This window comes from Muntiacus reevesi, chromosome 3 (assembly GCF_963930625.1).
Source record: "Muntiacus reevesi chromosome 3, mMunRee1.1, whole genome shotgun sequence".
In the NCBI taxonomy this organism is placed as follows: Eukaryota; Metazoa; Chordata; class Mammalia; order Artiodactyla; family Cervidae; genus Muntiacus; species Muntiacus reevesi.
The window spans coordinates 6,989,432-7,007,240 of record NC_089251.1 but is presented as its reverse complement, the minus strand read 5'-3'; the positions used below and the strand labels follow the sequence as shown (position 1 = coordinate 7,007,240).

The 17,809-nt window shown below is 55.9% G+C and overlaps 1 protein-coding gene across 1 annotated transcript; it reads right to left on the bottom strand.

The window, feature by feature from the left end:
• Positions 1–12,752: 12,752 nt before the first annotated feature.
• Positions 12,753–15,461, bottom strand: IER5L (immediate early response 5 like). Its single transcript, XM_065927111.1, has one exon. It carries the CDS (start codon positions 15,266–15,268, stop codon positions 14,057–14,059), a length of 1,212 nt encoding a protein of 403 aa, XP_065783183.1. The 5' UTR covers positions 15,269–15,461; the 3' UTR covers positions 12,753–14,056.
• Positions 15,462–17,809: the final 2,348 nt, after the last annotated feature.

The following is a 17,809-nucleotide window of genomic DNA, read 5'->3' as shown; positions in this document are numbered from 1 at the left end:
CCCTCTAAGATGCCAAACTCCTGCCCCAGGGTCTTTGCACCTGCTGTTCTCTCTGCTTGGACTGCCTGGGCCCCAGGGTGAACAGTGGCTCTGTCTGGTTGTTTAGGGCTCAGCGCAGATGCCACCAACTCCCAGGGACCCTCCCTGCTCTCTCTAGGTTGCAGAGGGAGCCCTGACTACATCAGCTGTTCTCTGTCCTGACATAGGTAGGCCCTCTGTTCTATAGATTGGAAGCTTGGTGAGGGCAAGAACTAGGTCGACTGTGGTCCCCACTGAATCTCCAGTGCCCAGAATAGTAACTGCCCCAGAGTAGGTTGTTGTTCAGTCAATAAATCATATCTGGTTCTTTGCCACTCCATGAACTGCAGCATGCCAGACTTCCCTGTCCTTCACTATCTCCCGGAGTTTGCTCAACCTCATGTCCATTGAGTTGGTGATGCTATCCAATCATCTCATCCTCTCTTACCCCCTTCTCCTCCAGCGCTCAATCCTTTCCAGAATCAAGGTCCTACCAGAGCCGGTAGGTGCCCAGTAGTTCTTTGTTGAGTGAAAAGTGTTAGTCACTCAGTCGTGTCCGACTTTTTGTGACCCCATGGACTGTAATCCGCCAGTTTCCTCTGTCCATGGACTTCTCCAGGAATGAATACTGGAGTGGGTTGCCATTCCTTTCTCCAGGGGATCTTCCCAACCCAGGAATCCACCCAGATCTCCTGCTTCTTCTGCATTGCAGGCTGATTCTTCACTGCCTGTGCCACCAGAATGAAAGAATGAATAAAACTTTCTGAAGTTGTTCTAGGAAAAGCTGGACAGCATGGACTGGGCAGAGTCCTGGGTGCCAAGCTGACCCTCCCTGGGGCCCGATGCAGGAGCCCTGGGGCCCCGTGGATGGTCAGGCTGGCAGGACAACTTTCCAGGGTCCCTAACTCTGAAGTGTCATGGTTCTGTGGTTCATTCAGAGAACCACAGGCAGCATCCTGGATGGAGGCAGGGCAGACCATGTGAACTTGGCTTTGGGTGGGCTTGAGTTTGCGGGAGATCCCCAGGGATGGAGAGGCAGAGCAGCAAGGAAAGAGATGGAACAGGAGAAGCCCTGCTTTGGATAACATGCAGATGCCACCTGACGTACAAGGGAAAGGTCGAAGTGTCCACCCTGGCAGCCAGGGCTTTGCTGGAAACAGGCCTCCTAGCTGGCCTCTTCTCTGCCTCCGAGGCCTCCCCTCTGGGTCTCCTCTGCTTCACTGACGGAAGCCAGCACTCATTCATACCATCTTCCCAGTGCCTGGCTGACCTAGAGAAGTGGATCCATTCAGCCAACAGAAGTTTACTGAGCACCTACTGTGTGCGGTACACTGTTCTCTCCAGGAGCTGGGGACAGAGAAGTGGGCGGACGACTTCCTGCCCTAGTGAGGAAGAGGGACAAATGAACAAATAAATCTACCATAAAACATCAGGCAGTGGGACTTCCCTGGTGGTCCAGTGGCTAAGACTCTGTGCTCCCAGTGCAGGGGACCTGGATTCGATCTCTGGTCAGGGAACTAGATCCCACATGCCACAGCTAAGACCTGGTGCAACCAAATTTTTTTAAAAAAGGAAAAGAATCCATCAGGCAGTGATTCAGCTTATGAAAACATAAGGGAGAATGCAATAGTGGGGTGCTACCTTAGAGAGGTAGTCAGAGTGACGGAGTGAGAGTCAGCTATGGAGAAAGCCGTGAGAACACGCTCGCAGAGCGCCTGCTAAGCCCCTGAAGTGGGAACAGCCTTGGCGGTAGGAGGACAAGGTAGAGGCTGGAGGGTAGTGAGTGATGGGAGGCAAGGGGATGAGTGGAAAGGCAGCCAGGCTGGGCAGAGCCAGGTGGGCCATAGAAGGACTCTGTGCTTTGATCTGAGTGGGCCAGCAGGAGAGTGTGCTGGAGTCCCACCGGCTGGCTTTTGCAAGCTGGTCATGTACATCTCTTTCCCACTCTGTGACATTCAGTGACGTCACATTGGCAGCTTGGAATCGCTGAGGTGGGAGTATTTACACCACAGGGATGGGCAGTTTCTACAGATGAACCCTGTCCTCCATCTTCCAACTGGTTTTAAACATTTACACTACTGGGAAGTTTTGAGTTGGGGAGGGATATGATCTGTTTTAAACATCTTCAAATGTCAGAGGCTGGAGAGAAGGAGAGTGGACAATAGGAGGCTGAGAGCAAAATAAGAAGTCTAGGACTTCCCTGGTGGTCCAGTGGCTACAACTCTGCACTCCCAGTGCAGGGGGCTCAGGTTTGATCCCTGGTCAGGGAAGTAACTACCACATGACATAACTAAAGATCCCGTAGGCTGTGACTAAGACCCATCAAAACCAAATGAATAAATACTTAAAAAACAACAACACCAGCAACCACAAAACTAGGAAGTCTAGTTAGCAGGTTAGTGCAGTGATCCAGGGGAGTGATGGTGTGGTTGGACTAGGAGAGCAAAGTCGATGGTGGTGAGAAGAGGGTGGGCTGTGAATCTCCTCTGAAGGGGAGCTGCCAGAATTTGCTGATGGACTGGATTTGGGTTTTTGAGAAAAGAAGGAGCTCAGATATTTTGATGTTTTTTGTCTGCGCAACTTACTGGATGATGGTGCCATTGATGGAATGGGAAAGACCCGGGGAACAGGCATGGGAAGCAGGTGCTGGGGGTGGTTCTGAGGGGTTTGGGTTCTGAGATGCCTGGTACCCCGAGAGGAGAAGTCACACAGGGCTGGGACCTTTGAATTGCATTCGGCATAGAGGTCCCAGCTGGAGATGGAGTTGTCAGCAGGTTCAGCTGGAGATAGAGTTGTCAGCAGGTCGATGGGACTGCATAAGTTTTGCTGGGAGAAGGTGACAGGAAGGAGAACGGGGCCAAGGTCTGAGCCCAGAGCCTCCCCTCATTTCGAGGAAGGGGAGAAAGTGAAAGTGTTAGTCACTCAGTTGTGTCTGATTCTTTGCTACCCCATGGACTGTAGCCTGCCAGGCTCCTCTGTCCATGGGGATTCTCCAGGCAAGAATACTGGAGTGGGTTGCCATTTGGGCCCCACAAAGGAGACTGGGGAGTGATGAGCCAGGAGAATAGAACTAAATTGCTCTCTGCCCAGCTGATATTTTTTGGGTTTTGTTTTTCACACTAAGTAAGATGGGTGAGAGGAAGGGTATCAGGGATTGGTGGCTGTGCAGCCCTCATTCCTCTGGGAATAGAATCCCTCTTCCTTATGGAGAACCTATGGAAACCGGCTGAAGTGAGCTGACCCTTAATCTTAGGGATGGAGACATGCCAGACCTGGCCAATCAGAGGGCTCCTGCCTCCCCATCAGCTGTGATTGGGTCAGGGATGAGCACGTGACCCAGACTGTGCCAATGAGTGGCAGGCATCCCTGGTACTTCCTGTTGGAGCCATGGGAAGACACCCCTTCTGCCAGGGTTGCTAAGCTGGGGAAAAGTTATCCTGGGGATGCTAACGGCAGGGCCAGCGGTGTAATTGTGGGCCCAGTGCAAAATACAAATGCAGGATTCCCTGCTCAAAAAGCAAGAAAAAGTACCACTAGCAGTAGCTGAAACACTTTTCCTTCCTTCCACAGGCTCTCAACTTGTCATGGTGTTTTTTTTTTTTATTTGCTATGTCATTCTGAGTGAGGAAAAAATTAAAATGTTAGGTGATTAGCACAAATTTTTACCATTCATCTTCGTATTGTGCAATACCAGTTTAAAATGCAAATATTAGAGCATTTAATTCGTGTAACACAAGTTACACAATTTGTATTTTGTGGCTTGTCCTTGACGGTACCTTGACATGGCCAGAAAAGACAAATACAAACCAAATTCAGGAAGGTTATAGGAGGAGAGAGGGCTTCCCTGGTGGTTCAGATGGTAAAGAATCTGTCTGCAATGCAGGAGACCCAAGTTTGATCCCTGGGTTGGGAAGATCCCCTGGGGAAGGTAATGGTTACCCACTCCAGTATTCTTGCCTGGAGAATCCCATGGACAGAGGAGCCTGGTGGGCTATAGTCCATGGGGTTGCAAAGAGTTGGACGCGACTGAGTGAATAACACACACACACACAGGAGGAGAGGATCCCCCAGGCCAGTGGCTTGGCTGAGGGGATGTCGCAGAACCTCCCAGACACCCCACCTCAGGGCCATGTGTGACCACATGCATGTTCCCTCCCTCTCTTGGGCCTGACTGTTGCTGAATTACTCCTTCCACCGACCACCAGGCTGATGTGCTGATTTCTGACCAGAGCTTGGATCTAGGCACCTCCCCTCCCACAGGACTCACCTCAATCTCAAGCAGAGGGGTGACCCCCCCCCCCCAAGGATCTCAACCCCTGGATAGAGGGTAGGTAAGAGGCCCGCCTCCTCCTAGTCACAGTCTCTGGTTGGTTTCTAGACGGGTCGTGGTGCTTCCAACCCAGGGTAACAAGGGCTGTCGCCATGCCCTGTGGCGCTGCTGGGCACGTAGCCTGACCCCAGCCTCCCTGTCTGTTCCCAGGGTGAAGGGGAGCAGTGGTCACATGGAGGGGGATGCCAGGCAGGGCCGGGGGCCAGAGATAGGGGAGTCAGGGGCAGAGAAGCTGTTCCAGGGAGGGAAGGAGGTACCGGGAGGCAGGATGGCAAGGGAATTGAAATTCCAAGCCCTCAGCTCATGCTTCATTGTCCCATCACATCTCACTTACAAAACGCAGATTCAAAGTCAAAATGATTGTGGATTTCAGGACAGCATAAATGTTAGGCCCCAACAAGAAAGCAGGGCGTGAAACCCCAGGCCTGGAGTCTTTTGAACGTGGGGCCCTGGTGGTGACTGCACTGGTCATGTGCCGGTGGAGCTGGCCCTGGCTGGTGGCCCTCTTGCTCATGCCCCAGAGAAAACCCAAGAAAAGGCCAAGAAGAAACAGGAAATGCCAAGAGACAGTGAGTGAGCCCTGGTGACATCATGTGAGCCTCTGGGTCCAGCTGTGCCTGGAGCTAAAACACCACGGACTTTCCAGTTCCTGAGCCAATGAAGTTCTTTTTTGCTTCAGTCAGCTTCAATTGAGTTTCTGAGGCCTGAATAAGGGGGGACCTGCCGAGGAGAGCATCCAGGCCTGGGAATCTGGACACCTGGACTCCTTGCTTGGCTTAAAGCGTTTTGGAGCTGTCCATCCATCCAAATGGTTGGATGGCATCACTGACTCAGTGGACGTGAGTTTGAGCAAACTCCTGGAGATAGTGAAGGACAGGGAAGCCTAGCGTGCTGCAGTTCACGGGGTCGCAAAAGAGTCGGACATGACTTGGTGACTGAACAACACGATCCATCCAAAATGTCTGTGAGTCACGCAGAGATCTGACTGCCCCCTCCCCAAATGGACCTATCCTGTTCTTGGCCAGGTCCTTTATCTGAGTTAGACTGCCCATTCTTTGTCCCAACAAAGGGAAGCTTTATTCCTCAGCCTTCCAACCTTCCTCAGGCTGGTTGATGTGGGTGTCAAAGGAGACCTTCACGTTCCCCCCTGGGCTGGGGGATGTATGTGTGTGTGTGTGGCCTGGAGGGTGGCTGGGAGCCAAGAAGGAAAGTGAGAAAGGCTCTAGGGAGTGTTTAAGAAACATCAGAAAATGACTGGGTTGGGGGGTAGAGTGGGGGAGGAGTTACAGACTCAGGGGGCTGGGAGTGGGGAAGGGGTTGATTGGGGGAGGGTGGGCAAATCATCGCTCACCCACTGTTTTTCCTTTAGCCCACTCCCTGAATCCATCCCTTCATTCATTCCATCGCCAAGCCTACATCCTGAATGAAATTGTTAAACCCGCACCAAGTGAATGTTGACTGTCAGGCATGGCCAGGCCTCGAAGATACCCAGACACCTCACTGGAGATTAACCTTTTTGAAGACACGAGTGCCAATTTGTGGAAAGACCCAAAAAATCCACCAGAGTTTTAACTCCCCTTCTGCAGTCCCAGCAGTCCCAGCAGTGAAAAGATCTTGACTGAGTCCCTCTGGATAAAGGCGCATCTTCTTACTTCTTAGGTCATCAGTTTTGTTCAACAGGAGAGAGTCAGTAGAAAAAGTGTCCTGTGTTTTGCAGAGGGTGTGTATTATCTGAGCAGAGCTGACAAGTGATGATATCGTGACTCTGGTTTATTGGGCGCTGGCTGTAAGGCAGGCGTGGGGCTATAGAAGGCTCATGGCATAGGTGGGTGCTCACGAGCATCCTCATTGTGCCGACAAGGGTTTGGAGACTTGGAAAAGGGCTACAAAGAGCCTAGTGTCACCTAGAAAGTGGCAGAGCCCCGTGTGTAACCAGGTCAGTGTGGCTTCGTTGGCTGAACTTAGAACGACAAGTCCCACCTTTGGACACGCCCCCTCATGGGGAGGTGGCCCCAGGAAGCCCTCTGGTGCTTGGTCTCTGCGTGATGGTCCACACTCTCTCATCTGATACTAATACTTCCAGGGAGGGGATGTCTCACAGCGAACTGGTGTATTGCCCTAGGATAGCCCTCCCACCCCCCTCCATCCATTGGAAAGAAGGACAAAGCTCAGATTGGCCTGGAGCCTCTGCCTCTCCAGTGTCACCAGGGGAACTGGTTGGGACAGCTGCCCCAGACTGTTGTTATACTGGTTTATCCCCTCCTTCTGTCCCCATCAGCAACCCCCTCCCCACCATTGCCCTGGGGGAAGGCAGGAAATTTCTATAACACCAATAATCACTACCATTTCTTGAGTGCTTGCTGTGTGCCAGGCATTCCAAGAAGCCCCTTCTTGGGTGATAACTGAATCCTCCCATCCCTGCCTTCCTCTTCGGTCCCACTTCTGACACTCTGCCCATTGGCCTCTGCCTCTTGAGAGCCATCTTCCAGTTCCAACATGCCAATGAGTTCCTGTGTTTAGTCCTTCTGCCTGGAATGCTCTTCCCCCATTGTTCACCCAGCTAGTGTGATAGAGATCTCTAGGGCTCACCCATCTGCACTTCACTTCTCTTTCCCAGGCCCCTTGCAGTTAGGCGGGGTCATGGGGCTAATTCTGGCCAATGGTCTGTGAGTGTTAAGTGAGGAGAATTCCTTCCCTTGCAGAATAATCCAACTCCTGAATCGCCGCTGAGCTACCACGTGGGAGGAAGCATCCCGGAGAGTTGTCCCATTCAGCTGGCCTTTGTATGGTCAAGAAATTAATCTGTGTTGTGTTGAACTGCTGAGATTTGGGGATTAATGTGTTACTGCAGCAGAGCTTATCCCATACTGACTGATACAGCTGATCTATTTAGATCTCAGCTCATGTATCATCCTCTCCGATCACCAGATTTACAGTGATGCTGCCAGCTCCTCCCTGTTTCATTTCCCCACAACACTTATCTCAGTTTTCAGGGGTTCACTTACTTATTGTCTGTCTCTCCATTAGCACATAAGCTCCATAAAAGCAGGGTGCTCGTCTGTCTTGTTCTTGCCACATCCTCGGTGCCTAGCACAGTGCCTGGCATATACAGGTACTCAATATATTTGAATGAATGGGTGAGTACATGCATTTCTTGAATGAGTCAGTGACAGAGGCAGGTGGCCATACTCGTGGGTAGATGTGGAGTCTGATCTTGCCACCGGAGGTTTTCTTACTGTGATTAGACATCAGAAGCCTGGAAGCAATGGTTCTTTTGTCTATGTTTGGAGTGTCAACATTGGATTCGGACCTTCCTTGTCTCCTCCCACTCTATCCCTTCAGACCTGGGAATGTGGGCCGGCTAGGAAAAGGACTCATCCCAGGTCCCAAGTCAAGCCTGTGGCCAAGCCAGAGTCTGCCCCTGGGTCTCCAGACTCCTGGTCCACAGCCCTTTGTGCTGAGCTTTGCCACTTCATCTTTAGTTTCAGCTTAAGTCACTGAAGACACTTCCCAAGCACATTTCCCTCTTACCACCCACCTGGCCAGATAATCTAGCAAAACTCTGAGCAAAAAATTCTGTGATGATTGATGGCAAGGACGGGGTGGAGCTGGGACAGGGGTCAGAGGTGAGAACAAGCAAGACTCCCTCCAGAATGCCTCCTTGGGGTTTGTCTTTTTGTCTCACAGTCTCTTAGCAGAGACAGAGTGCAGGATGCTGAATTCTGGGGAGCCAAGGCCTCTTGGTCGAGAGCTCTGTCCTCAGGGGTTGAGCCTTCCTCAGAAAGGTTGACTAGCAGTGCTCCCTGCGCTCTGCTCTGTAGCATGCTGTGCATCGATGATAGCACCTGTCACGTCACATTTTTTTTCTCTGAAAAATGTGGTGTTAATTTTTTCCTTCTAAATGTAAAAGTGATACATGCTCATTGTAGAAAAGTTGGAAAACACACAAATGTGCGAATGGTGAAACTAAGGTCATCTGTATTCTCTCCACCTTTCAACTGTTTCAGTATTTTCCAGCTTCTATTCCGTTGGTTTCGTCTGCACATGTTATCGATAATGTTACCTGTTCCCCAGATGTCTCTGGGCCCTGCCAGCTGGGGGTGCATAGGTGGGCATGTTAATTTCAGCATGTCCCTCTCCATTCCACTGGCCAGCACCTTGGCCTCCCTTCAAAGCCTTTTCAGCTGGGTCTGGGAGTGCCAGGGGGAACCATCTATGAGCTCCAGCCAAGATCCTCCACTTTGGCCTCCTTGCGGGTACCCACTGCCCTAGTCCCCCGAGGGTTGCTCGTGTCACTGTCCCTGCCCCGGGGCCTGCAGCCTCCCCTGCCCTGGTGAGTCCTGAGTGGCAGCCCCAGGAAGAATCAGATGGCCCTGTGGCCTCATTATCCTGGCGAGGAGCAGGGCAAGTCTTTCCTTTCCAGAGCTCTGTTGGCTGCATTTAATCACCCAGGCCCTGAAGCAACCATGCCTGTGCCCTGGTCTCCCCAAGTCCCACACGAAAATGCCCCCTTTAACTTCCTCTCTCTAGAGGCTGTCTTTGGTCTGTCACTTTTATGAGTAGAGTACCCCTTTTCTGAAAAGAGAGCCCCTTCTCTGCCTGTGAGCTTTCAGCGGGGGCGACCACCCACCCTCCAACTCTGCTGCAGGTTTGGGACAGGACGGGGTCCTTCCCTGAGGTCTTCTGGGCTGACAAGAGAAGAGGATAGTCGTTCTTGGGTGGCGAAGATGTGAGATAGGAAGCCAGGGGCTGCTGTCATGAGAAATGGGTCAGCAGTAGGAGAGTGGGCGCCCAGTGCAGAGGAGAAAGTCACAGGAGGCAGAGAGAGCATCTGGAGGTTTGTCCCTGGATCCAGTTGTACCTGAAGCCTGCACCATCTCTGCCCACTGTACAGCTGAGTGCCATGAACCAAGAGATCCCACTTCTTCCCATGCTGGTTCCAGTCAGCTCACTGTTCCCTATCACAAGGGTCCTGACAAATACCAGGAAGAGGTCAGTTTCTGCGCTGGGTGGGGTGGGATACAGACACCACTGTCCTATGTGTTTTTCCATCCCTCCACCCAGAGCATGAAGCGTTAGAAGATGTGTGCACCCAATCTGCTAGTTCAGGTTCAGCTGGAACTAACCAGTGTTGCTATTTAGACAACATCAGGGTCATTTGACAGCTCACACTGTAGTATGTAATAAATTCTTCTCCACTAGACTGTGAACTCCAGCAGTAAGACTGGCCACTTCATAGTTGTGTGATTTCGGGCAACCTTTCTCACTTTTAAAACAAGGATGCTCATAGTATCTTTCTCTGAGAATAGCTGGAAAACCTCAGTGAATTCATACAGAGGGACTTGGCTGTCCTTTTCTTTGATGTTCTTTTTTTGCAGTGATCAGTTCAGTGCTTTGCCCTGGCTAGGAGAGGCAGACACTAAGTGTGTCCCAGGCACGGAGAGGCAGAAAGAGATGTCCTGTTACCAGCGTGACACCCCCCCTCCAAAAAAAAACACACATACACAGAAGAGAAGCACTCAGATCTCAGCATCCCACACAGTGACCCTCCTGGGAGCCCAGGGCATCCCCAGCCCCTGGCTTCTCTGGAGGGCAGCCTGCAGCTCTCCCAGGCTCTCAGCTGTCATCCCAGCAGCTCCATATTGCTAGGAGCGCAACTTGGAGCCTGGCTCAGCCCTACACCACGTATCAAGGGCAGCAGAACCTGCGGTGTTCTAGGAGCTAGGGGAATTGTGTGTGTGCATGTGCGTGTGCGTGTGCGCTGGTTAACTTGGGGGGGGGGGGGGCGGAGAGCTTTCTAGAGCCCTGGCTTCCAGAACTGCTCTTCTCTGAAAGCTGTCTCATCACTAAGTCCCCAGTCTTTTCCAATCTCCCTATCTCCTCAATGAGTGCCCCCCCAACCCCAAGTCTTGCCTAGGGGCTTTTGTGGGGTCTGTCTGAGTCATTTTCCTGGAAGGAGCAGGGCTTGTCTGTGGACCTGGGTCTGTGTACTCCTGGTTTGCCGGTCGGCTTGCCCCCTTCCTCCTTCCCCAAGACCACACTGCCCGCACTCCACCCCCACGCCCCCACTCCCAGCCTTTCAGCTGTGTTCTGCTGGGGAGCATAAGTTAGTTTCTCAGGATGTCCTGGGAAAGCAGGCTGAGCTCTTGCCAACCTCCAGGGGAGGGGCCATGGCATCGAGTGGAGTGGGATGCTCCTTGGGGCTCTGGTGTTGGGGACGCGGCGTTTGGGTGGGTGTGGCCTTCAGTGTGGTGTGTGCTGTAACATCAGCACGGCTTGTGTTGGGATTTCGGGTGGACCCTCTTAGTGTGAGAGGTGGCCGGCCCGGGGATTGTGTTGTTGGTTGCTGCACGCTGTGCTCCGGGGACTGACCGTTTGCGTGGCTGCCCAAGGTCCCTCGGCCCTGAGAAGATAATTGAGTGGGAGGGCATCTCTGTTTTGGGTGCTCCCGGAGTCCTCCACCCCCTGCCCACGGGGATCCCCGGATCCCAATATGCCTGAGGTCTCTGGGCACAGCTGAAGCTCAAGAAAACCTAGCAAAGAGGAGGACAACCCGGGTCCGCGGTCCCGTTCAATTTAGAGCTCTTATTTCGCAGACCACCACCCACGCTCCTTTGCCCCTATGGCAGAGGTGGGAGGTCCCAAGACGCTCGGCCGGTCCCTTCGGGTGCCCTGGTCCGCCCTCCCAACAAAGGCGGCCGACCACGTGCCCTTCCTCGAGGCGGGCTCGGAGTGGGGAACGCACGCAGCCCCCGGGTTTCCGCTCCAGCCAGGGTTCGAGCCAGACCGCGCTGCGCCCCGGGTGGACGCGGAGCAGCCCCCCGCAGCCCCCCGCCACCCCGGGTTGTGCCTCGCCCACTCCCAGCCGCAGCCTCTGCAGCGCCCTGGAAGCGGCGCTAGGGGGAGCTGTGGCAACTGGCTTGGTGGATGGAATCAAAACGGCGCATCAAACGGCTATTCCTTGGACTTGCAGGGGGTGGGGGTGGCCGGGGGGCGCACGGGGAGGAGGGCGACCCACCGTTCCCTCTCCTCAGCAGCTCCAGACTCTTCTCTTCCCGTGGGAGGCCGAAAAAACAGCCCTGGTGGGGGCGGGGGGTGAAGGTGCCTTTCCTCCCCGGAACTCACGCCTCCGTAGCCTCCTTCTTTCCTCCGCCCCCATCGTAGGCCCTTCGCGGCCACCTTCGCCCCCCCAAACCCCTTGGCTCTGGAGTGTCCCCGAGAACTTCGCCTCGCGCGTCACCGGGACCCAGAGCCCAGCGGACTCCTGGGACTGGCTTGCGTCCGCCTCTCGGCGGCTTGGGGTGGGGGTGGGGGTCCTCGCGGCTGCAGCCCTTCCTCTCCCTGCGGGGGGCGTGAAGGCTGGGGTGGGGGCCGTGAGCTGTCTTGCGCGGGGTGGGGGGGCTTGCGCAGCCAAGGGGAGCGCAGGGGCGAGAAAGCGAGCGAGAGCACTGGGGAGACAGCCAGGGACCGAGAGAGAGAGGGAGAGAGAGAGAGAGGGGCGGCTATCAAATCGAGAGCAAGCTGCCTCTTTGCTTTTTCTTTCTTTCTTTTTTTGCCCTCCCCTTCAGTCTTTCTTTCCTATCCCCTCTTAAGCTGGAACCACCCCGCGCGCCCCCGGGCCCGAGGCGCGGCTCCAGATGTGAATTTGGTTCCAGTGGGGAGGACGCGAGCTTCCTCGGGGCCTTGGCACATTCTCCCACTCTGAGGTCATTCCGTAGGTGGTCAGAGCGCAGAGCGCGCCTGGAGCCTTCCTGCCTCCATCCACTGGGGAGGGAAGAAGAGAGGCGGGCGGGAGGGCGCGGAGAGGGAGAGGGGAGGGGCGCGAGGAGGGAGGGAGACGCCGCCAGCACACCACCAAGTGGCACCGAGCAGTGATAACAAACTCAACTTAAAAAAAAAAAAAAAGGAAAAAACTTCCCCAAGTTGCAGCCGGAGATGTGCGGACGTGCGGGCGGAGGCGCAGGGCGGGGACTGTGGGTGGCCCAGCAGCCCCCGATGTCCCCCGGCGGCTCTCCCGGGTCCAAGAGAGCTCTGAGTTGAGGCCGAGCAGGCTCTGCGCCCCTGGCTGGGTTAGGATGGTGATAGTGGCTCGCTGGGCTTCCCGCTGGAGATCCTGGGGGCGGGGGCGGGGGGAACCGGTTCCCGTGGGGGGCAGGCACCTCTGCAGAGGCGGGGGGGCCGGGGAAGCGCGCAGCACCGGCTTCTTCCCCAGCAAACAGCACTCTCACATCCCTCTCCCACCCTCGGCCCTGCGGATGTGGGCAGCTCCTGCCCTCCCAGGCTAGGAAAGGTGGGCTTTGCAGGAGGGTAGGGGTCTCGTGTCACCTCCCTCTGTCCTCCCCGCCACCTCCAGGCCGACCTGAAAACAAGGCACCGCCATCCTCTAGAGTAGACTTTTTTTATTAAGATGATAAATTTAAACAAATCATCTGAACAGTTTTACCCGGTTGATACACAATTCAGAATGCACAAAAATACAAGGGAAGGAGGGAGAAGGGCCAAGAAAGGAAGGGTTGGCAACTTATTTTGGAGTCCACATGGTGCTGATGGCACAGAACCAGAGGGGCTGCAGGCGAACCCCACCTTTTTTTTTTTTTCTTTTTTACAACAAAAGGCTTTAAATTAAACAAAATCTATCAAGCTGAAGACACAGGACGGGGTTCTCACGGGCTCGAACAATGCTGGTTTCATGAAATGCAATCGAAGGCTGAACCAGGATAGTGCAACTTAGAAGCACACCCCCCCCACACACACACAAACACCACATCTGACCAGGAACTTAGTGAAGTCTCCAACGCAGTCGGCGGTCCCGGCCCCTCCCTCTCTCGGGGCCGCCGGGGATCCAGGTGAAGGAATCGACTTCCTTTTTTGTTTAGTGGGGACCGCAGTGCTGGGCATGATGGGAAATGTAGTCGGCCGTGCCCGCCCCCCACCCCTTCCCTAAACAGTGTCCGAGAGTGTCGGGGTGTCCGGCGCCACCCCCGAGTCTGGAAGACGGGTGGAGGAGGGGAGGATAACAGAGCCAGAGGGGCGGGGAGACGAGGGGTTCAAGACACCCGCCCCGGGAAGAAAAGAAAAAAAGTTGAAGTGTTTTCATTTCTGCCTTCTCATTTTGAGAACTTTGGAGGCCGCCCCCAGAGAGGAAATGTGACCCAAACCTCCCTTTCGGAGATAGAGTTTGCCTTTGTTTTTGCTCAGGATTTCACAAGACCCATTCCTCACCCCGCGGAGGGACTCGAGAGAACAGAGCTCCGGGCTTCCTGGGTCTGACAACTGATTGGAATCGGCGTCCGGGACCTCGCGCCCTCCTGCGCTGCGCCCCCGGCGCGCCCCGTCGGTCCCGGCGCCCTGCCTCGCCCCCCGGCTGCCCGTCACCTCCTCCGGGCAGCAGCCCCTCCTCACGTGGCTGGCTCCTCGCTAAACACCACTGCAATCACTACAATAAAAAGAAAAAAAAAAAAAAAGAGTAGGAGAAACACAAAGCATACTTAAATAGGCGCTTTTTCTCTCTGCAAAAATAAAGTCCAAGATCTTAGATTTCTTTTTTTTTATTTTACAATTTATAAAACATCAGCCCTCTCCCTCTGCTCGCCCCCTGCTCAGCCCGAAGTGGCCGGGCGCCCGTTCGCTCCCTCCTCTCGCCCCTTGGCCGAGTCTTTGTCTGGCCCCAGCCCCGCGGGGCCCCGGGTCCCCATGCCCTCGGGGGTCCTAGAAGGCGACAATGGCTCGAGTCCAGGCGCCGAGGTTGGCGAGCGCCTGCTTAGCGCACAGCTGCCCGTTGAGCGGCGGCGGCTGCTCGGAGGAGTCCGGCTGTCGGCTCACCAGCCCGGAGAAGCCCGAGCCAAAGATGGAGATCAAGTTTGAGATGTTGGACGCGTCCGGGGATGAGTCCGGGCAGAAGTCCTCGAAGCGAGCGCGCTTGCAGGGGGCGAACGGGACGCCCCCGGGGGGCTCGGCCCCCAGATCGCCCGCATCGTCGTCGTCGTCGTCCTCCTCCTCCTGGCCAGGGTAATACTTGCGCTTGCAGCCGGTGGCGGACGCCAGGCCGGGTCCCGGGGCGCCCTGACCACAGCAGGGGCAGTGGGCGGAGGCGCAGCAGTCCTGGTGCAAGTAGCCGTTCTCCACCGTGGTCACCACGTGAGTGTCCAGGTCCAGCACGGTGGTCTGGCTGCTGCAGTGCACGCCAAAGTCCGAGGGGGCCGGGTACGCGCCCCGGTAGAAGCCGGGGGAGGAGGCGGGGGCCGGGGAGGCGGGCGGGGAGGCGGCGGCCGCGGCCTGAGGGGCGGCCCCAGGGGGCGCGGAGGGCGCGGAGCAGGCGGCCGAGGCGCGAGGGTCCCGCGGGCAGAGAGCGGCGGGTGGCGGTGGCGGCGGCAGCGGCGCAGGACCCGGCTGCAGCGGCTCCAAGGGCTGCCCGCGGTGGGGCGCGCCGTGCGGCGGCTGGAGCGCGGCGCACCCGGGCAGCTCCGAGAGCGCCCCCGCGCCGCCCGCGGGCGCCCCGGCCGCTGCCGCCGCCGCGCAGCCCCTGGGCGCCGGGTGCTGGTGCAGCTGCTGCTGGAGGTGCAGCTGGTGGAGCTGGTGGAGCTGGTGCAGCTGGTGACGGGCGACCGGTTCGCGCGCCTCCGCGTCCCCGCCGCCTCCAAGTTGCAGAGGGCCGAAGTCGGCCGCGCTGGCCGGCATGCCCGGCGCCGCGTACGCGAGGTGCTGGTGCTGGTGGTGGGGCGGTTGCTGCTGCTGCTGCTGCTGCTGGCGCCGGTAGAGCTCGGCGTAGCGCTCGCTCAGGTAGAGCTGGCGCGCGTTGCGGAGCACGTAGGACACCAGGAGGTTCTTGTGCAGCTTGATGCCGCCGCGCTGGGTCCGGGAGCTGTGGATCTTGCGCAGGGAGATGCTGATCAGGCTCTGGGCGTCCAGGGCGCACTCCATGCTCCCTTGAAGACAGCGGCGGCGGAGCAGCCGCGGCCGTTGCTGCTGCTAAGGCTGCTGCTGTTTCGGCTTCCAGCCGGCCTCCGGGACGCGCTGGGCAGGGGAAACGGAGCCCGGGTCGGCGGGTCTGCTGCGCTCCGAGAGGAGCCGCCACCATGCGCTGCGCGCCACCCGCGGGATCGTGCTCCCCAGACGGCGCCAAAGCAATGAGCCTCGGCCGGCCCGGGCCCCAGCTATTTAGCCGGGCGTCCGGGCCCCGCCCCACACCTGATAAGCCAATCAGAGCTCCCCAAACCTCCCGAGTGACAGACGCTGCCCGCCCCGGGGCCACTAAGCTGGCCAATCAGACCAAGGCGGTTCCTTTGTGCTATTCAAATACCGAACGGACCCCGGGCCTCCAACGCCGCCGCTGCCTCGAATGTTCTCATGGGGCTGCCGCGCCGCGCGGGACTTGGAGTCACGGGGGCCGCTGTCTGCGACGTGGCCGCCTCGCAGCAGTCACGTTGGAGCCCGTGGCAGCCCTCGGCCTAGTTCCTGGGAGCCCAGGGTCGGTTCACCTGCGTGCTGCTGCGACGGCTCCTCCCCCTTCCGCATGGCTGGGCCTCACCTGCGGCAGGTGCGCGCAACTCCCACTCCCGGCCACGCGGCACCTCTTTTCTGATCTGTCGCCCCCCTGGGTGACCCACTGGACCCAAGGCTTTTGCAAGAGACTCGTGGGGCCGCCGGCTTGACCTGCGGGGACTCCTCAGGGTAAAGAAGTGCTCTCAGTCGCTGGGAATGTGGATCTGACTCTTTGACTTTTTGGTCGAGGGGCCTCAGAGAACACTCGGAGAAGGGCCGTCCTCTCCGTTGGTCTGAGGGAAGAACCCCAAACACGGTGAATTTTGAATTCCCCAGATGGAGAAGGCTTGGAGGCGTGCCCCTGGCAAACACCTGAGGTCTAAAAGGCGTTCTGAGAGCTGACATCCAGTGTCCTAATCACCCGTCCTGGAACCTCTCCTTTCTTTCCTAACTAATAATAATGACAATAGGGACTATTATTATGTACCTAGTACGGGGGAGGCCCTTCCAGAAACCCCCTGACTCCCTCTCCGAGACTGCCTGCAGATAGGGACCTCAGTCTTAGGAGAAGGGTGACTCTCGGGAAATCATGCTGCTGAGGAACTCGCCAAATTAACTCTTGTTGACAGTTTTCTTTCTTGTCCTGAATTGTTCTTGGGGCCACCTCCTTCCAGCTGGGAGCTGAGACGGTGGGGATTTTCACCAGAGGGCTTTTGATCTGCACTGGTTACCCTGAAAGGGAGTGACTGCTGCTTAGAGTTGGAGGGGGGTGTCCAAGGCACCTGGGTGGGAGGGTCTCTTTGAAGGGGGCAGGACGTTTGCCTGAGGAGGGGGTCCTTGAGTTGGCCCTTGAAGGAGGAGCAGGCTTCACAGAGAGTATGAAGGCTGGGTGGGCCTTGCGTGTGTGTGTGGAGGGGATGCTGGGTGGGAGGAGGTTTCAGGAGCAAACTTCCTGCTGTTTCACCCTCTCCTTGGGGTTTCTTCCGAGTCTCTTCTTTTGTTGGGCCTGTTGTCCTCAGCACCTGCTTCTTCCCTTGGCAGCAGCAAAGAGACCCAGCCAGCCCACCCAGTACTCTCTCATTGTCCTCTCAGATTTAGGAATTCTCCAAGTCTGTTTCCTCCAACAATTTTTCAGCATCTACTCAATGCCAGGCAGCAAGGATAAAAACAGATTTAAGGAGCACATACCCCACTTTTCAGATGAAACTTGGGGCGCTGACAGCAGAAGGGACTTGCCCAAGGTCCCACAGCTCCAGGTCCAGTGCTCTGGCGTTTGCATGCCATGTGCACAAACCCAAACTGGTCTGAGCCCCTGTGATCGGAAGAACCTCTTCTGCCCCCACCCAGAGAAGCCAGGATTGACACTTTATGGGAACTGTGACAAAAGTTGTCTTACTTCCATTGTATTGGTGATCTGCTGACAGGGACACACAGAATACAACTTGTTCATGTGATAGTATTTGTAATAATAAAAATACACTGCTCCTTACCTCCCTAGGGCCTGACTTAAAGACACACAAAGACTTCATTCTTTTATTTATTTTGTTTTGACCACACTGCAAGGTACGTGGGATCTCAGTCCCTAACCAGGGATCGAACCTGCGCCCCCTGGATTGAAAGCTCAGAGTCTTAACCTCTGGACTGCCAGGGAGATCCCTCATTCATTTATTTTTGAAGTCCACCTTCGAGATGTCATTACCATGTGGAGAGGAGTGGGAAGTTCTGTTTCTACAGTCAAGTCTGGGATGGACAGGGTCTGGCACGTTGCGAGAGTCTAAGAATGTATTATTAATGCTCATTTGGGACCTTCATTCTGTCTTTGCCCAGAATTTATTGGGGCAAGCTAAGATTTTGAGTGTTTGTGTCTTGCTCAAGGTCACACAGTCAAGAAGGGATAAAGGCAGGATTTGAACCCAGGTCTGTTTCCAGCAGTGGAACTTGCTTTAGGTTCCTTGAAATCAGCCACTTGCTTCTGCCGTG

Bases quoted from the DNA above. Each gene is read 5' to 3' on its own strand.
- IER5L (XM_065927111.1), bottom strand. From the start codon at position 15,268: ATGGAGTGCGCCCTGGACGCCCAGAGCCTGATCAGCATCTCCCTGCGC.